At 33.9% G+C, this 20,732-nt stretch overlaps 1 protein-coding gene across 14 annotated transcripts in view; it reads left to right on the top strand.

Annotated features, from left to right (window-relative positions):
- The window catches only part of FUT8 (fucosyltransferase 8), a 310,019-nt gene that overhangs the window by 132,732 nt on the left and 156,555 nt on the right, over window positions 1-20,732 (top strand). For all 14 annotated transcript variants that reach the window (XM_049612642.1, XM_049612647.1, XM_049612640.1 and 11 more), the window contains one exon: window positions 18,789-19,216. In XM_049612642.1, the coding sequence (XP_049468599.1) occupies window positions 19,014-19,216 (203 nt within the window). In that variant the 5' untranslated portion in view covers window positions 18,789-19,013. The remainder of the gene's footprint in view (window positions 1-18,788; window positions 19,217-20,732) is intronic.

Genomic DNA, 20,732 nt, shown 5'->3' with positions numbered 1-20,732 from the left:
ACCAATGGTTGTCTCATAATTTATTTAAACCTCTCTTTCTCCTTCTTAGAATATATAGATTGTCTCTCTGTCGCCCATCTGGCTCACATATTAGTGAATGATTAGCCAATAATATTGTTATAATATTCATCAGACATACAGTAGTAAAGATTAGCCCTTGAAGGGCTTTCATGCCTCTTACATGAAGATTAAATTGTGCTTTTTGTTTTTAAAGAAATACATCCCACTAAAATTTTCTGTAGCATAAAATGTTTATTACCCTTTTGAATCTACCCTATTCTTTAGAAATAGTTTTGAATCTGTTTGAATCTGAATTTTTTAATCTCTGTTCTTTAGAAAGAATTGTCTAGAAAGATTGTGAATCTTTATTCATTATTTGTATATGATATGACTTGGAATTTTTCAATACATCTGTGTTCCCTTATTAGCTATTAAGTGCAATGGCTTTTTTAAATTACGTTTTCAATTTTAATTCCAGTATGGTTAAAACACAATGTTATATTAGTTTCAGGTGTACAATATAGCGATTCAATGATTCTGCACATCATTACTCAGTGCTCATCATGATAAGTGTACTCTTAATCCCCTTCACCTATTTTACCCATCCTCCTACTCACCTCCCCTCTGATAGGTGTTATTTTGAATGAGTACCCTCAGTTAAAGTTATTACTTTTTTTTTCAAAAAGAAATTTTTTTACTTGAAGCGTATTTCAGAGTACATGGTTCTAAAAGATATATATAAAACATTCCATCCAAGAAAAGTGGAATACATATTTTCTTCAAGTACATACTGAAGATATCCCTTGGTTAAATCACATAAAAAGAGACATAAGAAATACAAATTTAAGAAGACTTAAACCATACCAAGTATATTTTCCAGCAAGATCAACAGTAAAAGAAAACTGAAAAATCTACAATGTGTAAATATTAAATATTTAATTTGTAACTATTAACCAATATATTACTGCACAAACCATGGGCCAAGTAAGAAATCAAACAACAAATCAAAATATGTCTTGAAACAAAAGAAAAAGTAAACACAATATTCTAAAACCAATGGGAGGCAGCAAAAGCAGATGTTAGAGTGAAATTTATGCTGTAAATACTTGTATTAAGGAAAAAATTCAGGGGCACCTGGGTTGCCTCAGTCAGTTGAACAACTGACTCTTGATTTCAGCTCAGGTCATGATCTCACGCAGTTCATGAGTTAAAGCCCCTCATTGAACTCTGTACTGACAGCGTGGAGCCTACCTTGAGATTCTCGCTCTCTCCCTCTCTTCCTCTATCTCTCCCCCTCTCCTGCGTGTACACATTTTCTTTCTCTCTCATTGAACTCTGTGCTGATAGCGTGGAGCCTGCCTTGAGATTCTCGCTGTCTCCCTCTCTTCCTCTATCTCTCCCCTTCTCCTGGGTGCGCGCACTTTCTCTCTCTCTCTCTCTCTCTCTCAAAATAAATAAACATTTTTTAAAAAGTAAAAAAAAAAAAAATTTCAAATAAACAACATTATATCACAAGGAACTAAGAAAAATAAGAAACTTAGCTAAAATTTGGTAGGGGAAGGAAGTAACAAAGAAAAATCAGAAATAAATAAAATATAGACCAGAATAAAAAATAACATAGCATTGAAAGTAATGACCATTTATTGCAAAAATAAAATTGGCAATGCTTTAACTATATTAACTAAGAATATAAAGGAGACTAAAAAGCCAAAATGAGAAGTGGAAGATTAAAAAATAAAACAGATATTCATGCTCTCTCTCTGTCTCAAAAATAAATAAACATTAAAAAAAATAAAAAAAAAACCAGATAACCACAGAAATACATATTGTGATAATAGGTTACTATAAATAATGATATACTAACAAATCAGACAACTTACAAATAAACCCCACATATTTCCTAAAAATGCACAAGTTACCACAATTGAATCCTGAATCTTGAATCCAAGAAATAGAAAATCTTCTTAGGCCAATAATAAGAATGAAAGTTGAATTAGGAATCAAAAGTCTCCCAGCACCTAAAAGCCCAAGACCACATGGTTTCATTGGTGAATTCTACCAAACATTAAAAAAAAATAATTAATGGCCATCTTTCTCAAAATCTTACAAATAATGGAATGGAGGGAATACATTCAGTATCATTCTATGAGACCGGGATTACCCTGATAACAAAGCAGGATAAAAATAGTACAAGAACCAAAAAATTTAGTTTGTATGATCTAAGTATTGCTACTCTTTTGACATCCCTTTGTGTGATACATGTTTCTCCACCCTCTCACTTTCAATCTGCAGGTGTCTTTAGGTCTAAAATGAGTCTCTTGTAGGCAGCATATAGATGGCTCTTATATTTTTGTCCATTATGCCACCTTGTGTCTTTTGATTCGAATGATTAGTCCATTGACATTCAAAGTAATTATTGGTAAATATGTATTTGTTGTCATTTTGTTACTTGTTTTGTCATTGTTGCTGGAGCTTTTCTCCAATCCTTTCTTTTCTTTGACACTTTTGGTCACTTTTTCCCACTCAGAGAGTCCCCTTTAATATTTCTTGCAAAGCTGGTTTAGTTGTCATGAACTCCTTTAGTTTTTATTTGTCTGGGAAATATCTCTCCTTCTTTTCTGAATGATAGACTTGCTGGATAGAATATTGTTGGCTGCAGATTTTTTCCATTCAGCACTTTGAGTATATCATGCATCCTTCTGGCTAGGTTTCTGTTGAGAAATCTCCAGCTAGCCTAGTGGGCTTTTCCTTGTAAGTTATGGATTTCTTTGGTCTTGCTGCTTTCAAGATTTTTTCATTATCACTGTATTTTGCACATTTAATTAACAATATGTCTTTGGTCTAAGCCTGCTTTTGTTAATTTTTTAAAATATTTGAGAGAGAGACAGAGACAGAAACAGAGAGACAGAGCATGAGTGGAGGAGGGGCAGAGAGATAGAGGGAGACACAGAATCTGAAGCAGGGTCCAGGCTCTGAGCTGTCAGCACAGAGCCCAATGTAGGGCTTGGACTCATGAGCAATGAGATCATGACCTGAGCCGAAGTTGGATGCTTAACCCACTGAGCCACCCAGGTGCCCCTGCTTTTGTTGATTTTAATGGGCATTCTCTGTGCCTCCTGGACTTAGGTGTCTGTTTTCCTTCCCCAGATTAGGGAATTTTTTTTCTGCTATTACTTCTTGAAATAAAATTTCTCTCTCTTCTTCTTCTGGGGCTCCTGTAATACAAATGTTATTGTGTTTCATTTAGTCACTGAGTTCCTAAGTCTTTGTGTTGTATGATTCTTCTTTCTCTCTTTTGTTCAGCTTCATTATTTTCCAGTATTTTGTTTCTGGACTCTGCAGTTTATCATGAATTGGCTTGAATGCAAGTCTTTGGTTTGAAATTATTTTGGATATATTTCCTTCTGAGCATCTAGCTTTGACATTTTCTGTATATAAAAATGAATGAATGAATATGCATATGAAAATGCCTTTGAAACTTAGTTCTAATTCTTTATGTAATTCTTTATTAAAATCTTGATTTTAAAACTTGATTTTAATTTTGTTTTGCCTAGGATTTTAACTATAGGTATTAAATAAATATATGCACACTTGGGTAATATTCTTGCATTTAGGTTTTCATTCAACACATATTAATAAAGGTCTTGGCTCTGATTAGGCATGGTGCTCTAAGTCCCTGTTCTACTAGTGCATACCTTTTAATATTGGAAGTAAATAAGCCAGTAAGTGTTGTGATAGAGAATAATGGAGGATGGTGAGTGTTTTTTTTAAAAAGATAAGGTGTTGTATTCTTGTAGGGTGTTGCAGCCATTCTCCTTTCTTGCTTTCAGGGCCCCAGTTTTGTTTTGAAGCCTATCCTTATGGATAAATCCTGATTAGTCTTAAGCCATAATGGTAATCCAATTCCATTTGTCAGTGATTCATTTTGTGAGGCACAGGTGAGTCAGTCTTGGATAATCAGATATGCAGGTCTTCTGGGGGAGACTTCTGTCAGTAGTTTCCTCTTCCTTAAAATGAGGCAGGCTAAAGGAGATTACCAGTTGTTCTTTGGTAATGTACCATAAATAACTACATGTAGCTGGGTTTGAGGCAGCTAACTTGTTCATGAAGAGTGCTAGCCTAAGGACAGAGGCTGACATGCCAGAGGGGTTTATTTAGTTTATTTAGTCTCTCCAAAAATTGATTTTTGGAGAGACTAAATAAACTTTTTATCTACTGAGAAATTAAAATTTCCTTATCTTTAAAGCTACTTTGAATTAGATTTTCTCTCCTTGTATGGTAATATGTTGTAATTGATACAGGTTCTCAGGAACTGTCTCTGAAAAGAGGTGACATTTATTTAAGTAGAGATCTGAATTACAAGAATGAACCAAAGGAATTGCAGTCCAGGTAGAAGGAATAGCAAGAACAAAGGTCCCATGATAGATAAGAAGTTGGCGTAAGGGTAGTATACCTAGTTTCTATTGACCATGGGAAGGATAATAGTAACTGATACTTATAAATTGCATTGCAGTTTACAAATCTCCTGTACATACATTATTTCATGTGATCTTTACGGTGAAAATATTTACCAACCATTTTATAGTTGGGTAAACTGCCCATATATTTATAGCTAGTCATTAAAGAAACCAATCAAATAAATATTGTGTAGTACTGGCTAATCAGACAAAATGGTAAGGGTATACATTCTATTTGAATTTTTTATATTACCGCTTTTTAGCAGTTTTAATTTATTCAGGGCCAAAAGTACAGATGCCAAGGCCAGATTTCTGGACCCGTTTGAATAGTACAAATTAATTGCATCAGTAAACACAACCTGGTGTGTTATCTTGAGTTAAGGTGAGTGAGATACTCCTGATAGAGACCTCATAAATGTGATTATTTGTTTGCACTTCATAATGAGGAAGATTAATTTCTAAGATATTGGCTCGTTTCAGTGAATTTAAATAGAGTATTTTGTGCTTATGTATTCAGGATGCCTAGCATTTTAAATTCATATGTGCATATACTGTGACCTTACTGATAAGCAATGTGAAAGTTTGATAGATGACTCTGTAAGTAATGAATTAAAATTGAATTTTATAGTCTTAGTAGGGGCTATATGAAAATTTCCTTTTCTGTCCTTCCCTCCCCTTCCCTGCTTTCCTCTCCCCTGCTTTCCCCTCCCTGGCATTCTTACCTCCCTTTTTCCACTTTCTTCCTCCCTCCCTTTATTTTACATTTCAGTTTATTTGGTTTTACCAAGTGCTTTAACATAAATAAAAGTTGATTTCAACTAACATTAAAAGGTCATTTTAATTTATGATACTATTTTTACTTGTTTTTTTCTACTTTTTTAAATTAATAAACACATAATTTTATAAACTGCCCTTTTTCCATATATGGAGGCTAGACAGTGAGAAATATTTTAAATAAATTCTGTAACAGTACTTAATTTGAAAATGAATACAGATCAAATGAGAAGACATTTAAAGCGTTGCGTGTTTGGTAACTAGGATTGAATTGAACTCTGTATGTATAGGGGCTTTTTAAATATTTGTACTTTATAATAGATAACTAGCTTTTCTCTAAAAGTTTTATTTATGTTTCCCTTTATCAACATGATGCCTTTAAAATGTAATAGGTATACTTAACCCCTGCTACATTATGGTAATCATTAATTAAATCTGTTTAAATTTGTTGAATAAATTATTTTACTTTTCTGTTGTAGTTTTCAGTTTTTTACAGTGAATTACTTCAAGAAACAGTCTGTAGTAATAATTTGGTTTTTACTCTTTCCAGGAAGAAAGTAAATTCTTCTAAAGATGATAACCCTCTGAACTATATATTTTATAGTAATAATAACTAGTATGTATTTTAATTTAGGGAATCATTATTTTGAATATTTGTGATTATTTCTTTTGTTTTGAGAAAGGGTTAGACTACTAAAAAGATTCAACACAATTTCTCTATGGTTTGTTAATTGTATTACTAGTGATTTGAATCGGTATTTACAGTTTTTGAAATGTATGAGAAATACAATCTTCACGTTACAGTTGGATTGAATTGATTATATCAATAGAATAATTACCTTTGAAATTTTTTATTCAGAAAAGAATGTACAGTGATATTGCTGAAAAAAAAATTTCATTGATATCCAAAATGCAAGCACATAATTTAGCCATTTAGTGAATTAGCAGTCTTCGGTTATTGACCTTTGCAATTACATTCACAAATTGGAGACTGTTTAAACTTTCTCTTAAAATGTTTTTCAACTTTATTGAAGCATAATTTGCATCAAGTAAATGTGCCCATATCAAGTGTACAGTTAGATGATTTTTCTCAAATTTATAACTTCATGTACCTGTCATTCCCCTTTTTCATCAGTCACAGGTTGCTCCTTGGCACTATGTATTAGTTTCTTTGTTCTAAAATTTCATATTAATGTGTACTTTTTTTGTCCCTGGTATCTTTTGCCAGGCATGTTATTGAGATTCATCCATGTTGTTGTGTATATTAGTAGTTTGTTTCTTTTTACTGAATACTATTCTATTACATGAATGTGTCACAATTTGTTTATTCATTTATGTGTTGTAGGATACTTGAATTTTTTCAAAATTTTGGCTCTTATAATAAAGTAGCTGTGAACATTCTTGTTCAAGACTTTGCGTAGGTTTTTGTTTCCCTTTAAGAGTGGAATTGTTGAGTTATATGGCAAAATATATTTAGCTTTTCATGAAGCTAATTTTTTTTTCTTTTCTAGAAAAACTTATATAAAATTCCTGTTACATCTTCTGTACATATGTTTGGTAGAATTCACAAATAAAGCCAAATGGGCCTGGTGTCTTCTTTTTGGGAAGGTTTATAAATATATATTCAACATCTTTAATAGTTATGAGGCTGTACAGCTATTCAGATTGTTAATTTTTGATTGAGCTTTGTTTTTGTTTCTTTTAAGAAATTTATGCCTTTCTTCTTAGGCTCCACACCTAGTGTGGAGGCTGCTTATAAAAATAAAGGAATGAAGTTTGCCAGTTTCAGGTCTGGCTTTGTATTTGTTGACACAAAGTTGCTTACCATATTCTCTTATCTTTTTGTAGCATCTGTAGTAATGCTCCCTCTTCCGTTCCTAATATTGGCAACTTACGTCTTATTTTTCTCTCTCCCCTTGATTAGTTCAGCTGAAATATTATTAATTTTATAGGTCTCTTCAAAGAACTTGTATCCATTTTTTTTCTAATGCTTATCTGTTTTATATTTCATGGGTAGGGTTTACATTTTGAACCTTTTTACCTATTTCACCAAACTTTCAAATATTGTAATACTTCTTGAAGGATAATGTAGGAACTTCAATACTGTATCTTTCCTTTTTCTTCCTGTCATCCTTTATTATTATTGTCATACATTTTATGACATTGTTATATGTCCCATGATACTTTGTCATAAAAGAATCATTTATTTTAAAATAAGTTAATATGAGGAAGTTTCAATTATACTTACCATACATTTAATATGTCTGTTTAAATCCATTGTTTATGTTCACATATCCAATTACAATCATCCTGAAAAACATCCTTTTACATATATCTTGTAATACATATCTGCCACCTACAAGTTCTTTCAGCTTTTGATTTTTGAAGATGTACTTGTTTTGCCTTTATCTTAAAAAAGAAACTTTTATTTTGGAATAATTTTAGAATTACAGGAATTTGTGAAGAAAGTACAGAAGTTTCCATATATTCCTTGCCCATGTTTCCCTAATGTTAATATCTTACATAGCTTTGGTATATTGTCAAACTAATAAATTAACAGTGGTGCAATATTATTAATTAAACTACAAGTCATATTTGGGGCAGTGTCCCTTTCTCTTCTAAGATCTAATCCAGGATACCATATTGCATTTACTCATTATGTCTCCTTGGTCTTTTCAAATCTTTTGACAGTTTCTTAGTTGTTTCATGATTTCTATGACCTTGATAGTTTTGAAGAGTATGTGTGGGTCAGGTGTTTTGTTGAATGATCCTCTGGCATTTTTCTCATTATTAGAATGAAGGTATGGGTTTGCAGATGCATACTACAGAGATGAGGTGCCCTTCTTCAGTACCCTTTAGAATTGTTCCATCACTGTAAAAATTTCCCCTGTGGCCCCTTTGTAATCAGCCTCTCCTTGCATCTTGAATCTCCTTCCATTTTATTGCTGAGTAATATTCCTTGGTTTTGTCAAAGTTAAATTCATTCCCTGTTGAAGGCCATCTCAATTTTTTCCAGATTTTTGCTATTATATATAAAGCTACTGTAAAATTTGAGTATTAGATTTTGTGAGAACATAAGCTTTTATACCTCTTGAGTTGATATCTAGGAGTGGCAATCTGGGGTAAGTGTAGTTTTAACTTTGAATCCTAAAACTACTGTAAGAAAACATAGGGGAAAATATATGTGACCTTGGATTTGGGATTGAACTTTTATATATAATATCAAAACCACAATTAGAAAAGAATAAATTGTATTTCATCAAAAACCTTAAAATTTTTGTTGTATGTAAGACACTCTTAAGAGAATGAAAAGGTAAGTTACAGACTGGGAGAAAATACTTGAAAAGTCACATACCTGATAAAAGTATTTGTATCTAGACTATATAAATGACTCTTAAATCTCAACAATAAACAGTCTAATATACAAATGGCAAAAAGATCACAATAGACATTTCACCAAAGAGGATATATGGATGGCAAATAAACACATGAAAACATAATCACATTTCTTAATGTCATTTGTTATTAGGGAAACTGGATGCAAATTGAAACCACACCAAGATACCACCACACAATATTAGAATTGCTTTAAAAAATTGAGAGTCCCAAATGCTGGGAAGATTGTGGAGTAAGAGGAACTCTCATTCATTGCTGGGGATAAGTCAGAATGAGCAGCTACTTTGGAGTACAGTTTGGCTCCTCCTCCCCCTCCCCCTCCCCGTTCTCCTTCTAACACACATTTTCCTTATGACACAACAGTCCCACTCTAGGGTATTTACCCAAGTTAAGTGAAACCTTAAGTTCACAGAAAACTGCTTTTATCTTTGAAAATATTTTCACTACATAACAAAGTGTAGTTTTGCCATTTTTTTTATTTTAGCACTTTTAAAAGATGTTCGATTGTCCACTAATTTGTACTTTTTTCTAAGAAGCCCCCTGAAATTCTTTTTACCATGTTTGCATTTTTCTCTGTAATTATTTTTCCCTTCTAAATTATGATTTTATTTGTATTGTAAAATACATTGGAAATTCTGCATATGCCTATGACTAAGCTTATTTTCAGTGTACATTACTTTAAGTTGGATGACAGATTTTGTTCTGAGAAATCCTTTTTCAAGCTGAGTGCCAAAATGGGGAAATGCTGGTGGATTCCTGGCCCTGAAGGTAATGATGTAAATTGCTTTCTTGCAGTGATGATGGATGACTTTTATTTGAGTTTTATACCCAAAAGTTTTCAGTTCATGATGATACAGCTCTGGTGCTAGCTGTGCAGCACCATAATATCTAACCTAGGGTTAGTGCTATAAATTGGCAGCTTTAAATTTTTCTTTTTTATCAAATCTCCTTCAGATTTTTTTTCTGAATATTTTTCTCTTTGGATAATTTTTAAAAATTAACATATAACATTATATTAATTTCAGGTGTACAATATCATGATTTGATATTTGTATATATTATGAAACGATCACCACAATAAGTCTAGTTAACATTTGTCACCATACAGTTGTTAAATTGTCTTTTCCTTGTGATGATATTTTTTATTACACTGTTTTCAAATCCACTGAACTTCTCCTCTGTAGCATCTAATCTGCTCTTTAATCTTTTCCAAGACAGTTTTTAAACATTTGATTTTTTTTCTTTAGTTATAGAAGTTGCATTTTTTTTTGTTGTGGTTTTTATTTCTTTTCCAGTTTTCAAATTTAAATCCTGGCATATATTTTTAGTAATTGTTTTAGTTTTCTTGTATGCTATCATCAGCTCTTAGGGGTTTGTTTTAAACTGACTTTCTTCGGAGTCACATTTTCCTCCTTATTGGCATCATGCTAAAAGCACAGTTTTATGGGGGTAAAAGTAATTCATAAATAATTAAGCCATATTTCTGTTAATGGGCAGTTATATTTTTTTCCAGCATGGAAATATTGGAAAAATGTTGTAAATGCATTTTGTTCATGTGTTAAAATTCCTGTAGTGGAATTTCTCATCAAAGGGCATGTTCATGTAAATACTGGATATATGATGCCATATTTCCCTTTGCACAATGTATAAGTGTATACATACTTATATTAGTTAAATAAGTACTGATTGATTTTTGAGTTTAGAACACCACCCTCTCACAAACATGGTTCATAGCAGAACAAGTCTTTGTTCTGACCTTTAGTCAGTTAGTTCTGTAGCATATTTTCATGTGCTCATCTTTTGGCCTTAGCAATAAAGTGAAGCCTCTTGAATGTAATTCTTGGAAACATCTGCACATAGTCATATGCTAAAGGAAGTGGCTATTGGTCATTTTCATATTTGTTAGAGATAAGAATAGTCCATTTGACATTGTTATGAATGGTACTGCATTTGTTGTTATTTTTAACAGAATGATTAAACTAGTTCTTTTAGAAATGTATTATTAGGTGGTGTAGTCCATATTCAGTTTCTCACTGTATCACTCAGTATGTTGGTTGCTGCAAGAAGAGGCTTTTATGAGGTTGTTTCTGTTCAATTATTTTCCTTTGCAATTAGAATGCATTAGAATATTACCTCTTGAGGGCAGAGACTTTAGTCTGTCTTGTTCACTGCTACAGTCCACTGCCTAGGACAGTGTCTTATATGATAGGGACTTATTAAGTATTTTTTGAGTGAATGAGTGATCGAATTACGGTGTTTTATACAGATAAAGTACCTGGTAGATTTGTTCCACGTGTTCTCTATTACAAATGATGATAAGAACCATACTATATATTTTAAAATAAATAGAGCTTAGTATATAAATAACTACACTGAGTGAAGTAACTTATTAGAAGGTAAACTACTAACTGCTGGCACAGGAGAGTTCGTTTCAGAAATGGCCACCATAATGAACAAAGACCTTTGCTCATACCATTTCTCCTATCTCAAATGTGCTCCCTTCTCTATTGCAACTGTGAAACTTCCCCTGTCTTTTCAAGATACTAAATTATCTCCTATCTCAGAAAGCCCAAAGATATCTAAATTAGATATCTTATGTTCATCCTTTCTGTTTCATATTTTGAATTACACTTTTTAAAAAATTTTGTCTCCACTATGGGATTTTTCATACTTATTTTTATTTTCTAAATTATTTGTTGCTCTGGAAGAATCCTGGCTGATACTTAATGAGATGATGGAAGTGTTCCAAATCTGTACCATTCACAGTGGTAGCCATAGGCACAAGTGGCTATTGAACGATTGAATTATGACTGAGGATACATTTATAATTTTAATTCTAATTTAAAAATTTTTTAATGTTTTATTTATTTTTGAGAGCGAGAACACTGAGCAGGGGAGGGGCAGAGAGAGAGGAGGATAGAGATCTAAAGTGGGCTTTGCGTTGACAGCAGTGAGCCTGATGTGGGTCTCGAACTCACGAACCCGTGAGATCATGACTTGAGCTGAAGTCTGCAGCTCAACCGACTGAACCACCCAGGCTTTCCATTCTAATTTAAATAATTGCATGTGGCTAGTGACAATTGAAGCAGACAGTGCAGCTCTAGGGCTTACAATATACATTTTTAAGTTCTCAGTCTAATATATAGTGAGAACTTTACTACAGTGCACTCCCATTTCCTCCCTCCTCTCCTTTTGTGTTTTGTCATATATTCTACAGATTTGTAAACCTAGTGATACATTATTGCCATTTGTGAATTAGCTATTTATTGTTATTAAGTTAAGGGAAAACATGTCGTTACTTTCTTTAGATTTTACCATTTTTGGTGCTATTTTTTTCTTTGTGTAGATCCATTATTTCTACATAGTATCCTCCTCCTCCTACTTGAAAGACTTCATTTAACTTTTTATATGTAGTGCAGTTTTGCTGGCACAGAGTATTTTTCAGCACCCTCTCCCCCCTTTTCTTCTCCTGGAAACAACTAACTTTTGGAAGATATTTTCACTGGTTGTAAGTTGACCTTCTCCCCACTCCCATTCTCCCCACCCAGTATTTTTTTTTTTTTAATGTTTTTAACATTTATTTTTGAGAGAGAGAGAGAGAGATAGAGAGACAGAGTGTGAGCTGGGGAGGGGCAGAGAGAGGGAGAGGCAGAACCTGAAGCAGGCTCTAGGCTCTGAGCTGTCAGCACAGAGCCTGATGCGGGACTCGAACTAATTAGCTGTGAGATCATGACCTGACCCGAAGTCAGACTCTTAACCAACTGAGCCACCCAGGCGCCCCCTCCCTACCCAGTATTTTAAAGACGTTGCTCCATTGTCTTCTGGTTGACATTGTTTTTCATAAGAAGTATGTTCTTATTCTTTATCTGTATGTTTTTTCCCTAGCTACCTGCAAGGTTTTCTATCTTTGTTTTTCAGCAGCTTTGCCTACCTTTTAAATTTATCCTTCCAGCAGTTTTCTTCATTTCTTAGATTTGTGGTTTATCATTCATTCATTTTAGAAAATTCTCAGCTAACATCTTTTAAAATGTATTTTTTGCCTCATTTTTTATCCTCTCTGCAGCTCCAGTTACGTATGTTTCAGATCATCCTCCCACAGCTTTTGAGTTCCTTTTTTTCCCAGTCTTTTTTTCCTCTTCAGGTTTTATTTTGTATAATGTCTGTGACCTCTTGTCATGTTCACTGATTTGTTTTCACTTTTGTCCAGTTTTCTTATAGGCCTGTTTAAGGTCCTCTGATATTTTATTTTTGTTTATTTGGTATTTCATCTGCTGAATCCATTAGTTCATGTATGTTGTCCACATTTATCACAGATTTTTTAATGTTTAGTTATAATTATTCTAAATTTTCTGTCTGGTAGTTCTAACATCTAGTTCATTTATGATTCTGGTTCTGGTGTTTGCTTTATCTCTTGAAAATGGTTTGTTACATCTTGCTTTTTTTTTTTTTTTTTTTTTTTATGTCTCATGATTTATGTTGCATGCCAGACATTTTAAGGACAGAGCAGTAAAGACTGAGGTGAATGGTTATGCCCAGAAATGGGCACGTTTCTTCTTTGAGGCTGTTTGTTTATGTATGGATGGGGATGGGGTCATTCCAGTCAGTGATTGAATTGTTGTTTTTGCAGTTGTTCCCTTCACTGAATCAGAGACTTAAAACTCTTGGAGTAGTCGAATGCTGCTACCTTATTCTTGGTGTGGGGACTTGGATTGCCAAGATTGTTTGCTCAATATTCTAGTACATCCTTAGCCTTTAGCATGTCATTGGATGCCTGCATCACAAGATGATCTCTCTCAGTGTTCTTTGTAATTTTTGATTAGTTGTTGGAGAGTGTGAACTTTATATTGTTGACTGTATTTTGTTGTCTTTCTTGAAAGAATTTGATAGACATTTAATTTACTTTTGGATCACCTTGGTCCTTTTGTAGCTTGTTTTTAAGTTTTGTTATAGCTTTTGTCAGCCTAATCTTTATTCTATGGCTGGAGTCATTAAACTTTTGACTCATGAGCTAAAGCTGGTCGACAGAGTGTTTTTGTATAGCTTTTTAGCTAAAATTGGATTTTACATTCTTAAAGGGCTATAAAGAAATAAAAAATAAAAACAAAAATATATGGTAGAGACTGTATGTGTTGCACATAGCTTGTGATATTTATTATCTTGCTCTTTAGAGACAATTTTCTGATCCCTACTCTACGGCTTACTTAACTTTAACTTCTAAGATGTTTTATTTCTTGGCTTTCTGCTGAATGCCCTAGATTTTCTATGTGGCATTTTCATTTTCTTTGGGTGGGACTCCTAGGTTTCCCCCTTTATACGATCTCTGAGAGATGTTCATTTTTTAGTTACCTAGTATTTGATTTTTCTTTCCTTGATAATTGTTCTTTGCCAGCCTTGTGAGACTTCTGCATGTAGAGCCTAGTATCTAGCCAAAGACTAAAGGATCACTTATGCCAATTTTTGGATCCTTTTTTCTGGGCAAGTCCCTCCTCTTTAATATACTGACTTGTAGATCCTCTCCCCTTAAACTTTTAAACTGTAGTCTCTATCTTATCACCTCAGGAAGATAGCTGTGCTTTGCCTGGGTTCTCCCCTTTTGTGGGGGTGTTCAGTAAATTTTAGGCAGAAAGCTGGAGTAATTATAGGGCTTACCTTTGATTGTTAATCTCATCTCAGGCATCACAGTCTTGCCTGACCGTTGCCCAATCTCTGAAAACAGTTTTTCTGAATATTTAGGTTTTCTAGTTGTTTACGTGTGAGGGCAAATCTAGTACTAGTTATTCTGACATGGTTGGAAGTGGAACTCTGTTTAGCAAACATTAAGAAAAATGGCCTTTACACTTTTAGTATGGTATAAAACTAAGCTATAAATCGAGTTTAACTTTTATGGTATTTGTAAGATGTGTTAGCAGGATATATAAGAAAATGTGATTAAGATTCAATTCTGTCTGGTATCTGGAATGCCTACTCCGTGCCTTAGACTTTGGACAACTTGCTGTGAACAGAAAGAATAACACATGAACTGAAGACCAGGCATTCAGCCCCAGTAGGAAGTTGGCATGTATATTAATTATCTATTGTTACATAACAAATTGCCCTAAGACTGAGTGGTTTAAAACAGTTATTATCTGCTGGCCAAGAATCTGGGCATGGCTTAGCTAGATCATCTGGCTTATGGTCTTTCAAAAGCCTGAAATCAAAATGTGAACCAAGCTGTAGTCACATCAAAGTTTGACAGGTGCAGGATCCATTTCCAGGCATACTCATGTGGTCGTTGGCAGATTCAGTTCCATTCCACATGGGCCTTTTCAAATGGCAGCATCAAAGTAAACAAGAAGAGAGAATGTGAGCAAGAAAGAAATATCAGTGTTTTGTAAACTTATCTCAGAAGTGAAATCATATCACTTTGCTGTATTCTATCTAAGAAGTAAGTCACTAGGTCCAGCCCACATTCAGGAGGTGGAGATTACACAGGGCATGAATACAGGACACCGGGATCATTGGCAGCTATTTTAGAAACTGCCTATAATAATATATGGTATATTAATTATACAAAATATTATAAATGAGTCTAAAATAATGTAACAGCATTAACATATGTAGCATAAGAAAAATTCACTAGTGATATGCTAACTGCTTCCCAAGATTATTTTGTCTACGCCTCTTTTAGTATTCTGTGGGAGAGGTAGTATGTATTATATCCATTTTACAGAAAAAGAAATTGAACTTCAGTAAGGTTACCTAGCTGTGATATAGCAGAACAACACCCTAGTCTAGGCTTTGCCTTCTAGGCTTTGCCTATTCTAGTACCCATATTTTTTAATCTCCATATTGTATCAGCATTAAAATAGTATTACCTTTTATTGAGCACCTCTTATGGGCCCAGCATTATAGTAAGTGCATTATATATTAACGCCATCTAAGCCTCAGAGCAACTTTATTAAAGCTCTCAGTTTTACTGATTATATACTTTAGCTTTCAGATTCAAGAAATTACTTTGAAAAATTACATATATATTTTTTTGTTTCAGAGACATTAAGCAAATGTAACCCAAAGAATCTCTGTAAATACAAAAAAAAAAAATCATTTAAATACCCATTACCTTAAAAAAAAAAGTGGTATCACTAATTAAATAAATTTGTGTAAGGAAGCCTGACACATTTCAATCCACTTAATATTCTGAAAAAAAATATATATATATATATTCTGCAGATGAAAGGTGGTATGTGAATCTCAAATAAGAATGAATTAATAAATACTTAACCCACTCCTAGAAGAAATCTCAACAAACACTACTATACAAATTTTAGTCAGAAATTAGCTCATGTAGTTAATGTTGAAATCTTTCTTACTAATAAATTTGAAATATTTTCACTAATATTGAGAAAATCATTTTCTCATGTTTGAAAGGTAACCATAAGTTGATGTTATGGCCTTTTAGACCAATATATTGTAATTTTTTTAATATTTATTTACTTTTGAGAGAAAGAGAGACAGATAGAAGTGTAAGCAGGGGAGGGGCAGAGAGAGAGGGAGACATAGAATCCAAGGCAGGCTCCAGGCTCTGAGCTGTCAGCACAGAGCCCAACGCGGGGCTCGAGCTCACAGACCGCAAGATCATGACCTGAGCCGAAGTTGGATGCTTGACTGTCTGAGCCACCCAGGTGCCCCGTAGACCAATATATTTTAAATATTTGAGGGCGTCTTGTGAGACATGTGTTGATAATAATAAATCCTAAAGCTTATGGATGTCTTTTATTTTTGAACTGTTTTCCTCATAATAGCACTGTCTTACTTTCTACATTCAGATTCGCTTTCTTAAGTGGAGTATAAAATGGCACCTGAGGCTAATGTGCATGAATTGTGTAATATATCCTACTACCATACGTCATGTATGATATCCTTCACTCATTCACTTATTTATCCAAAAATTTTATTAGTACCTACTAAGGGTCAAATACTGCTCTAAGTACTTAGAATACATCAGTGAACAAAATGGAGAAATATCATGGAGTTTACATTTTAACAGACATAGTTCATAGTTCAAACAATAGGCAGTAAACACAGTAAGGAAGCAGGCATTCATTATGGATAGGGCAAAAAATTCTATACCAACTTTTAAGCCATGCTAAGGAAAATTACATAGAAAACTACTTGATGTTCAGCTTGGCATGTTTTTTCTGATTTAATGTTTAAATACTAGCCAAGAACAATAAAATTGGGAAGGTTTCTCTTCTAAAAACAGAATGCAGGGGTGCCTGGATGGCTGTGTCAGTTAAGCATCCAGCTTTTGATTTTGGCTCAGATCATGATCTTATGGTTCCTGAGATTGAGCCCCGCATCAGGCTCTGGGTTGACATAATGGAACCTGCTTGGGATTCTCTCTCCCTCTCTCTCTGCCTCTCCCCCACTCACGCTTACATGCTCGTGCACTCTCTCAAAATAAATAAATAAACTTAAAAGAAAAGTGCAAATGATGCTATTAAGAAAATGACCATGTTTTGCTCCTACAACAATTTTTTTAAAAATGCTTTTATTTATTTTTGAGAGAGAGAGAGACAGAGCATGAGTAGGGGAGGGGCAGAGAGAGACACACAGAATCTGAAGAAGGCTCCAGGCTCTGAGATGTCAGCATGGAGCCTAACATGGGGCTCGAACCCACGAACTGTGAGATCATGACCTGATCTGAAGTTGGATGCTTAACCAACTGAGCCACCCAGGTGCCCCATCTCCTAAAACAATTTTTAATGAGTTTTTACAACTTCTGTAATGTCAATATTACTACATTGTGAAATGTGGTAATTTAATATTTTGGTTATTTTTGATGATGGTTTATAAGAATTTAAGGTATTTTATGTAACAAGATTTATGTTTCTGTAGACTTCTGTTTCTATTTGAGTTATTATAGTTTTGCTGGCTTTGAAAAATTATAATTTTTAATTGTAATTTTAATAAAATGTTACAACACATCTTTTTATTGTTATTTAAATGATGTCTTTAGAAAGCTATCTTCTCTTTTGTTTATCACAGTTATGTTTCTAAGTTAACTTTTGCTATGAAGGGAAAGATTAAAAAAATTAATATCTTATTGGTATAGTTTGGAATTAACTAGACTATATTATGGATTCAGCATATGGTATAACAACAATTTACAATGTTGCATATATTGTCACCCACAATATTATTAACTCAGATTTAATAGCTTCTTTTGTTGACTTACTGAATTAAATCCATACCTTAAACCATCAGTGGATTCATTTTTTAATTTGCTTTTTAACTAGGAAACTCTGAATACCTGTATTTTTCTATATAGCATGAAAAGTAGGCATCATATGACTGATCTTTGATCTGCCTATAATTTTTTTCTTGGGGAAAAAACTGTTTTGTTTCTAAAGGGGATTCTAAGCCAGATGATAAAGTGACAAATGAAACCCACAGCCACGCCTGAGAAAGTATGTGCACTTATAATTAAGATGCACAGTGACTAAGATATAATTGGTATAGGCTTATGTTGCAATTATTGGTATTTTTTAATAAATTGAGGAACGGATAATCTAGCCTAATCTTTATGAGCCTTTGCTTGTGATATATGGAGTGGTTACCTGCTACTTAATGGCTGTGATAACCTTTGCTTATTAGCTAACATACACATCACTTTTAGAATTTATCAGTGACACTCTGCCTGTCACCTGCAGGGTTAAGTAGTATAAAGGCAGTTGAGTAGTGAGATGGAGGGGGATGGAGTCAAGATCTTACAGGAATGAATTCACTCATACAGAGAACATGTTTCTGTTTGAGTTAATGGAAACATTAGACCAAAATATGTAGTTGAATACATTTTGTTTGGTTTTGATTGCTTATTCAAAGATACAGTCTTTTGATCTCCATATATGATCTATTGACAATGATGTATGAAGGAAAAGTGATGATGGCACTTAGAGGACTTTCAAGCTTAGAGCTAATTAATTAATCTGGTAGAGCCCTAGTATATATACATAGTTGATTTAATAGGCAGATATGAAAGCTTTTGCCTTTTACTTATTATTAGGCAGTTAGGTTATCTGCCAGTCAACACCAGAGTGTTTCCTCCAACTCCATGAATCTCAGCATATGCTATTTACCATATCCTAAATAATTTAAATACGTTTCTTACTCTTTCCACAGCATGTAGAGTCCATGAAGCACAAGACAGTAAAGCTTCTTACTCATACCACCAGGAGGATCTCCTTGAAAGATTCACTACAGGACTACCAGAGACACAAATTCTCTGAAGCATGATGTGTTGAAACAACAAAAGGCTACTGCTTACGCACTAGCTACAAACAGACTTAAGATGTTTCCAATTCCTTGAGCTCCGGGAAGCCAGGGGAGTGAGTTGAAAATCTGAAAATGCGGCCATGGACTGGTTCCTGGCGTTGGATTATGCTCATTCTTTTTGCCTGGGGGACCTTGCTGTTTTATATAGGTGGTCACTTGGTACGAGATAATGACCACCCTGATCACTCTAGCCGAGAACTGTCCAAGATTCTGGCAAAGCTTGAACGCTTAAAACAGCAAAATGAAGATTTGAGGCGAATGGCTGAATCTCTCCGGTAGGTTCTGAAAATGAAGGAAGAATGATGAAGTATTGTACTTTGTTTTTAGTTTCAGGGCTTCATTCATCGATTAAAAAATACTTAATGATTTTTTTAAACTGTTTTTGTAAAAATTTAAATATTTTAGTGAGATACTTTTTATACCAATTCTATATAAATAGAGAATTTCTTCATAGTATCAAAACTTATTTTGCACATAGATTTTAATATAGAAAAACCATGCCATTTAATTTATGTTTTTATACTTCATTTATAGTTGTCTTCAGCATTTTGAATAATTTTGATACATTAAATACAAACTTTGTATGATTTAAATTAGCACATATTAAAATTTTTATTATATGGACTATAACAATGACATTTATAATAATTGAGAGGCTGAGTCAGTCTAAATATAACTTATTAAAATGAAGAAACAAAAATTCATCATTAAATAAAACAACTGGATCTGGAACCTAGGGAATTGTTATTGTTACTGCTTCTAGTCTATTAAAAAATGTGCCATGTATGTTGGAAGGCATCACCTGTTAGGAAATACAAAATCTTGTATTTTCAGGGAACAAATAATTCCTAAATTCTAGTTCCTCTGCTTTATATATGAAGGTGATTATGTGTTTAGGGCCTGCTGTCTCTCAAGCTAGAATTTGAAGATTTGAGATGAAGAGTCATTACTCTAGAGTTGGTAATTGACCCTAAGAGAGGTAGTGTAGAGAAAAAGAGGACAGAATTCATTCCCTTTTGAGAAAGATACCTTGAGGAGTAGAAGGTGAAAGCATCCTACTGTGCATAGAGCCTTCAGAGCAGATGGGGAAGGAGAGAGGGAGAATGCTAGGGTGTGGAAGCTGAGTAGCAGTCTGTGAAAAAAGAATGTAGTTGGCAGAGTCACATGCTTTTGGAGCTTGAGGGAAGACTTCTATGGTTCTCTGATTCCCTTACCTCCCCACTGCCACTGCTCGTGCACTTTCTTTGGAACTCACTTCTTTCTCTCAACTTTTTTCTTCACCATAATATTATTTTTGGTCCTTTTATGTTCTATGGAAGAAAATGCTAGGTTTTAAGAATTTTATACAATGAATGAAAAATTATTCCTGTCATTTGTAGAAGTAGTACCATGCGGTAAAATACAAAGTAATTAGGGATTAGAAAGTGGACAGAGAACTTCTTGCATTTATATATGCTTTTATTTCCTTTTGGGCAGGAGCCTGGGAGTATCATGGAGAAGGTGATCTCTCAATAGAGTCTTACTCAGTCATTTGTTATGAGAATCAAAGGTTGATAATTTATTTTATTTTATATTTTTAAATTTTTTTTTTTAACGTTTATTTATTTTTGAGACAGAGAGAGACAGAGCATGAACGGGGGAGGGTCACAGAGAGAAGGAGACACAGAATCCGAAACAGGCTCCAGGCTCTGAGCTGTCAGCATAGAGCCCGACGCGGGGCTCGAACCCACGGACCGTGAGATCGTGACCTGAGCCGAAGTCGGACGCTTAACCGACTGAGCCACCCTCTCT

This window comes from Panthera uncia (assembly GCF_023721935.1).
Source record: "Panthera uncia isolate 11264 chromosome B3 unlocalized genomic scaffold, Puncia_PCG_1.0 HiC_scaffold_1, whole genome shotgun sequence".
Taxonomy (NCBI): Eukaryota; Metazoa; Chordata; class Mammalia; order Carnivora; family Felidae; genus Panthera; species Panthera uncia.
This window is presented reverse-complemented; position numbering and strand designations above follow the sequence as displayed.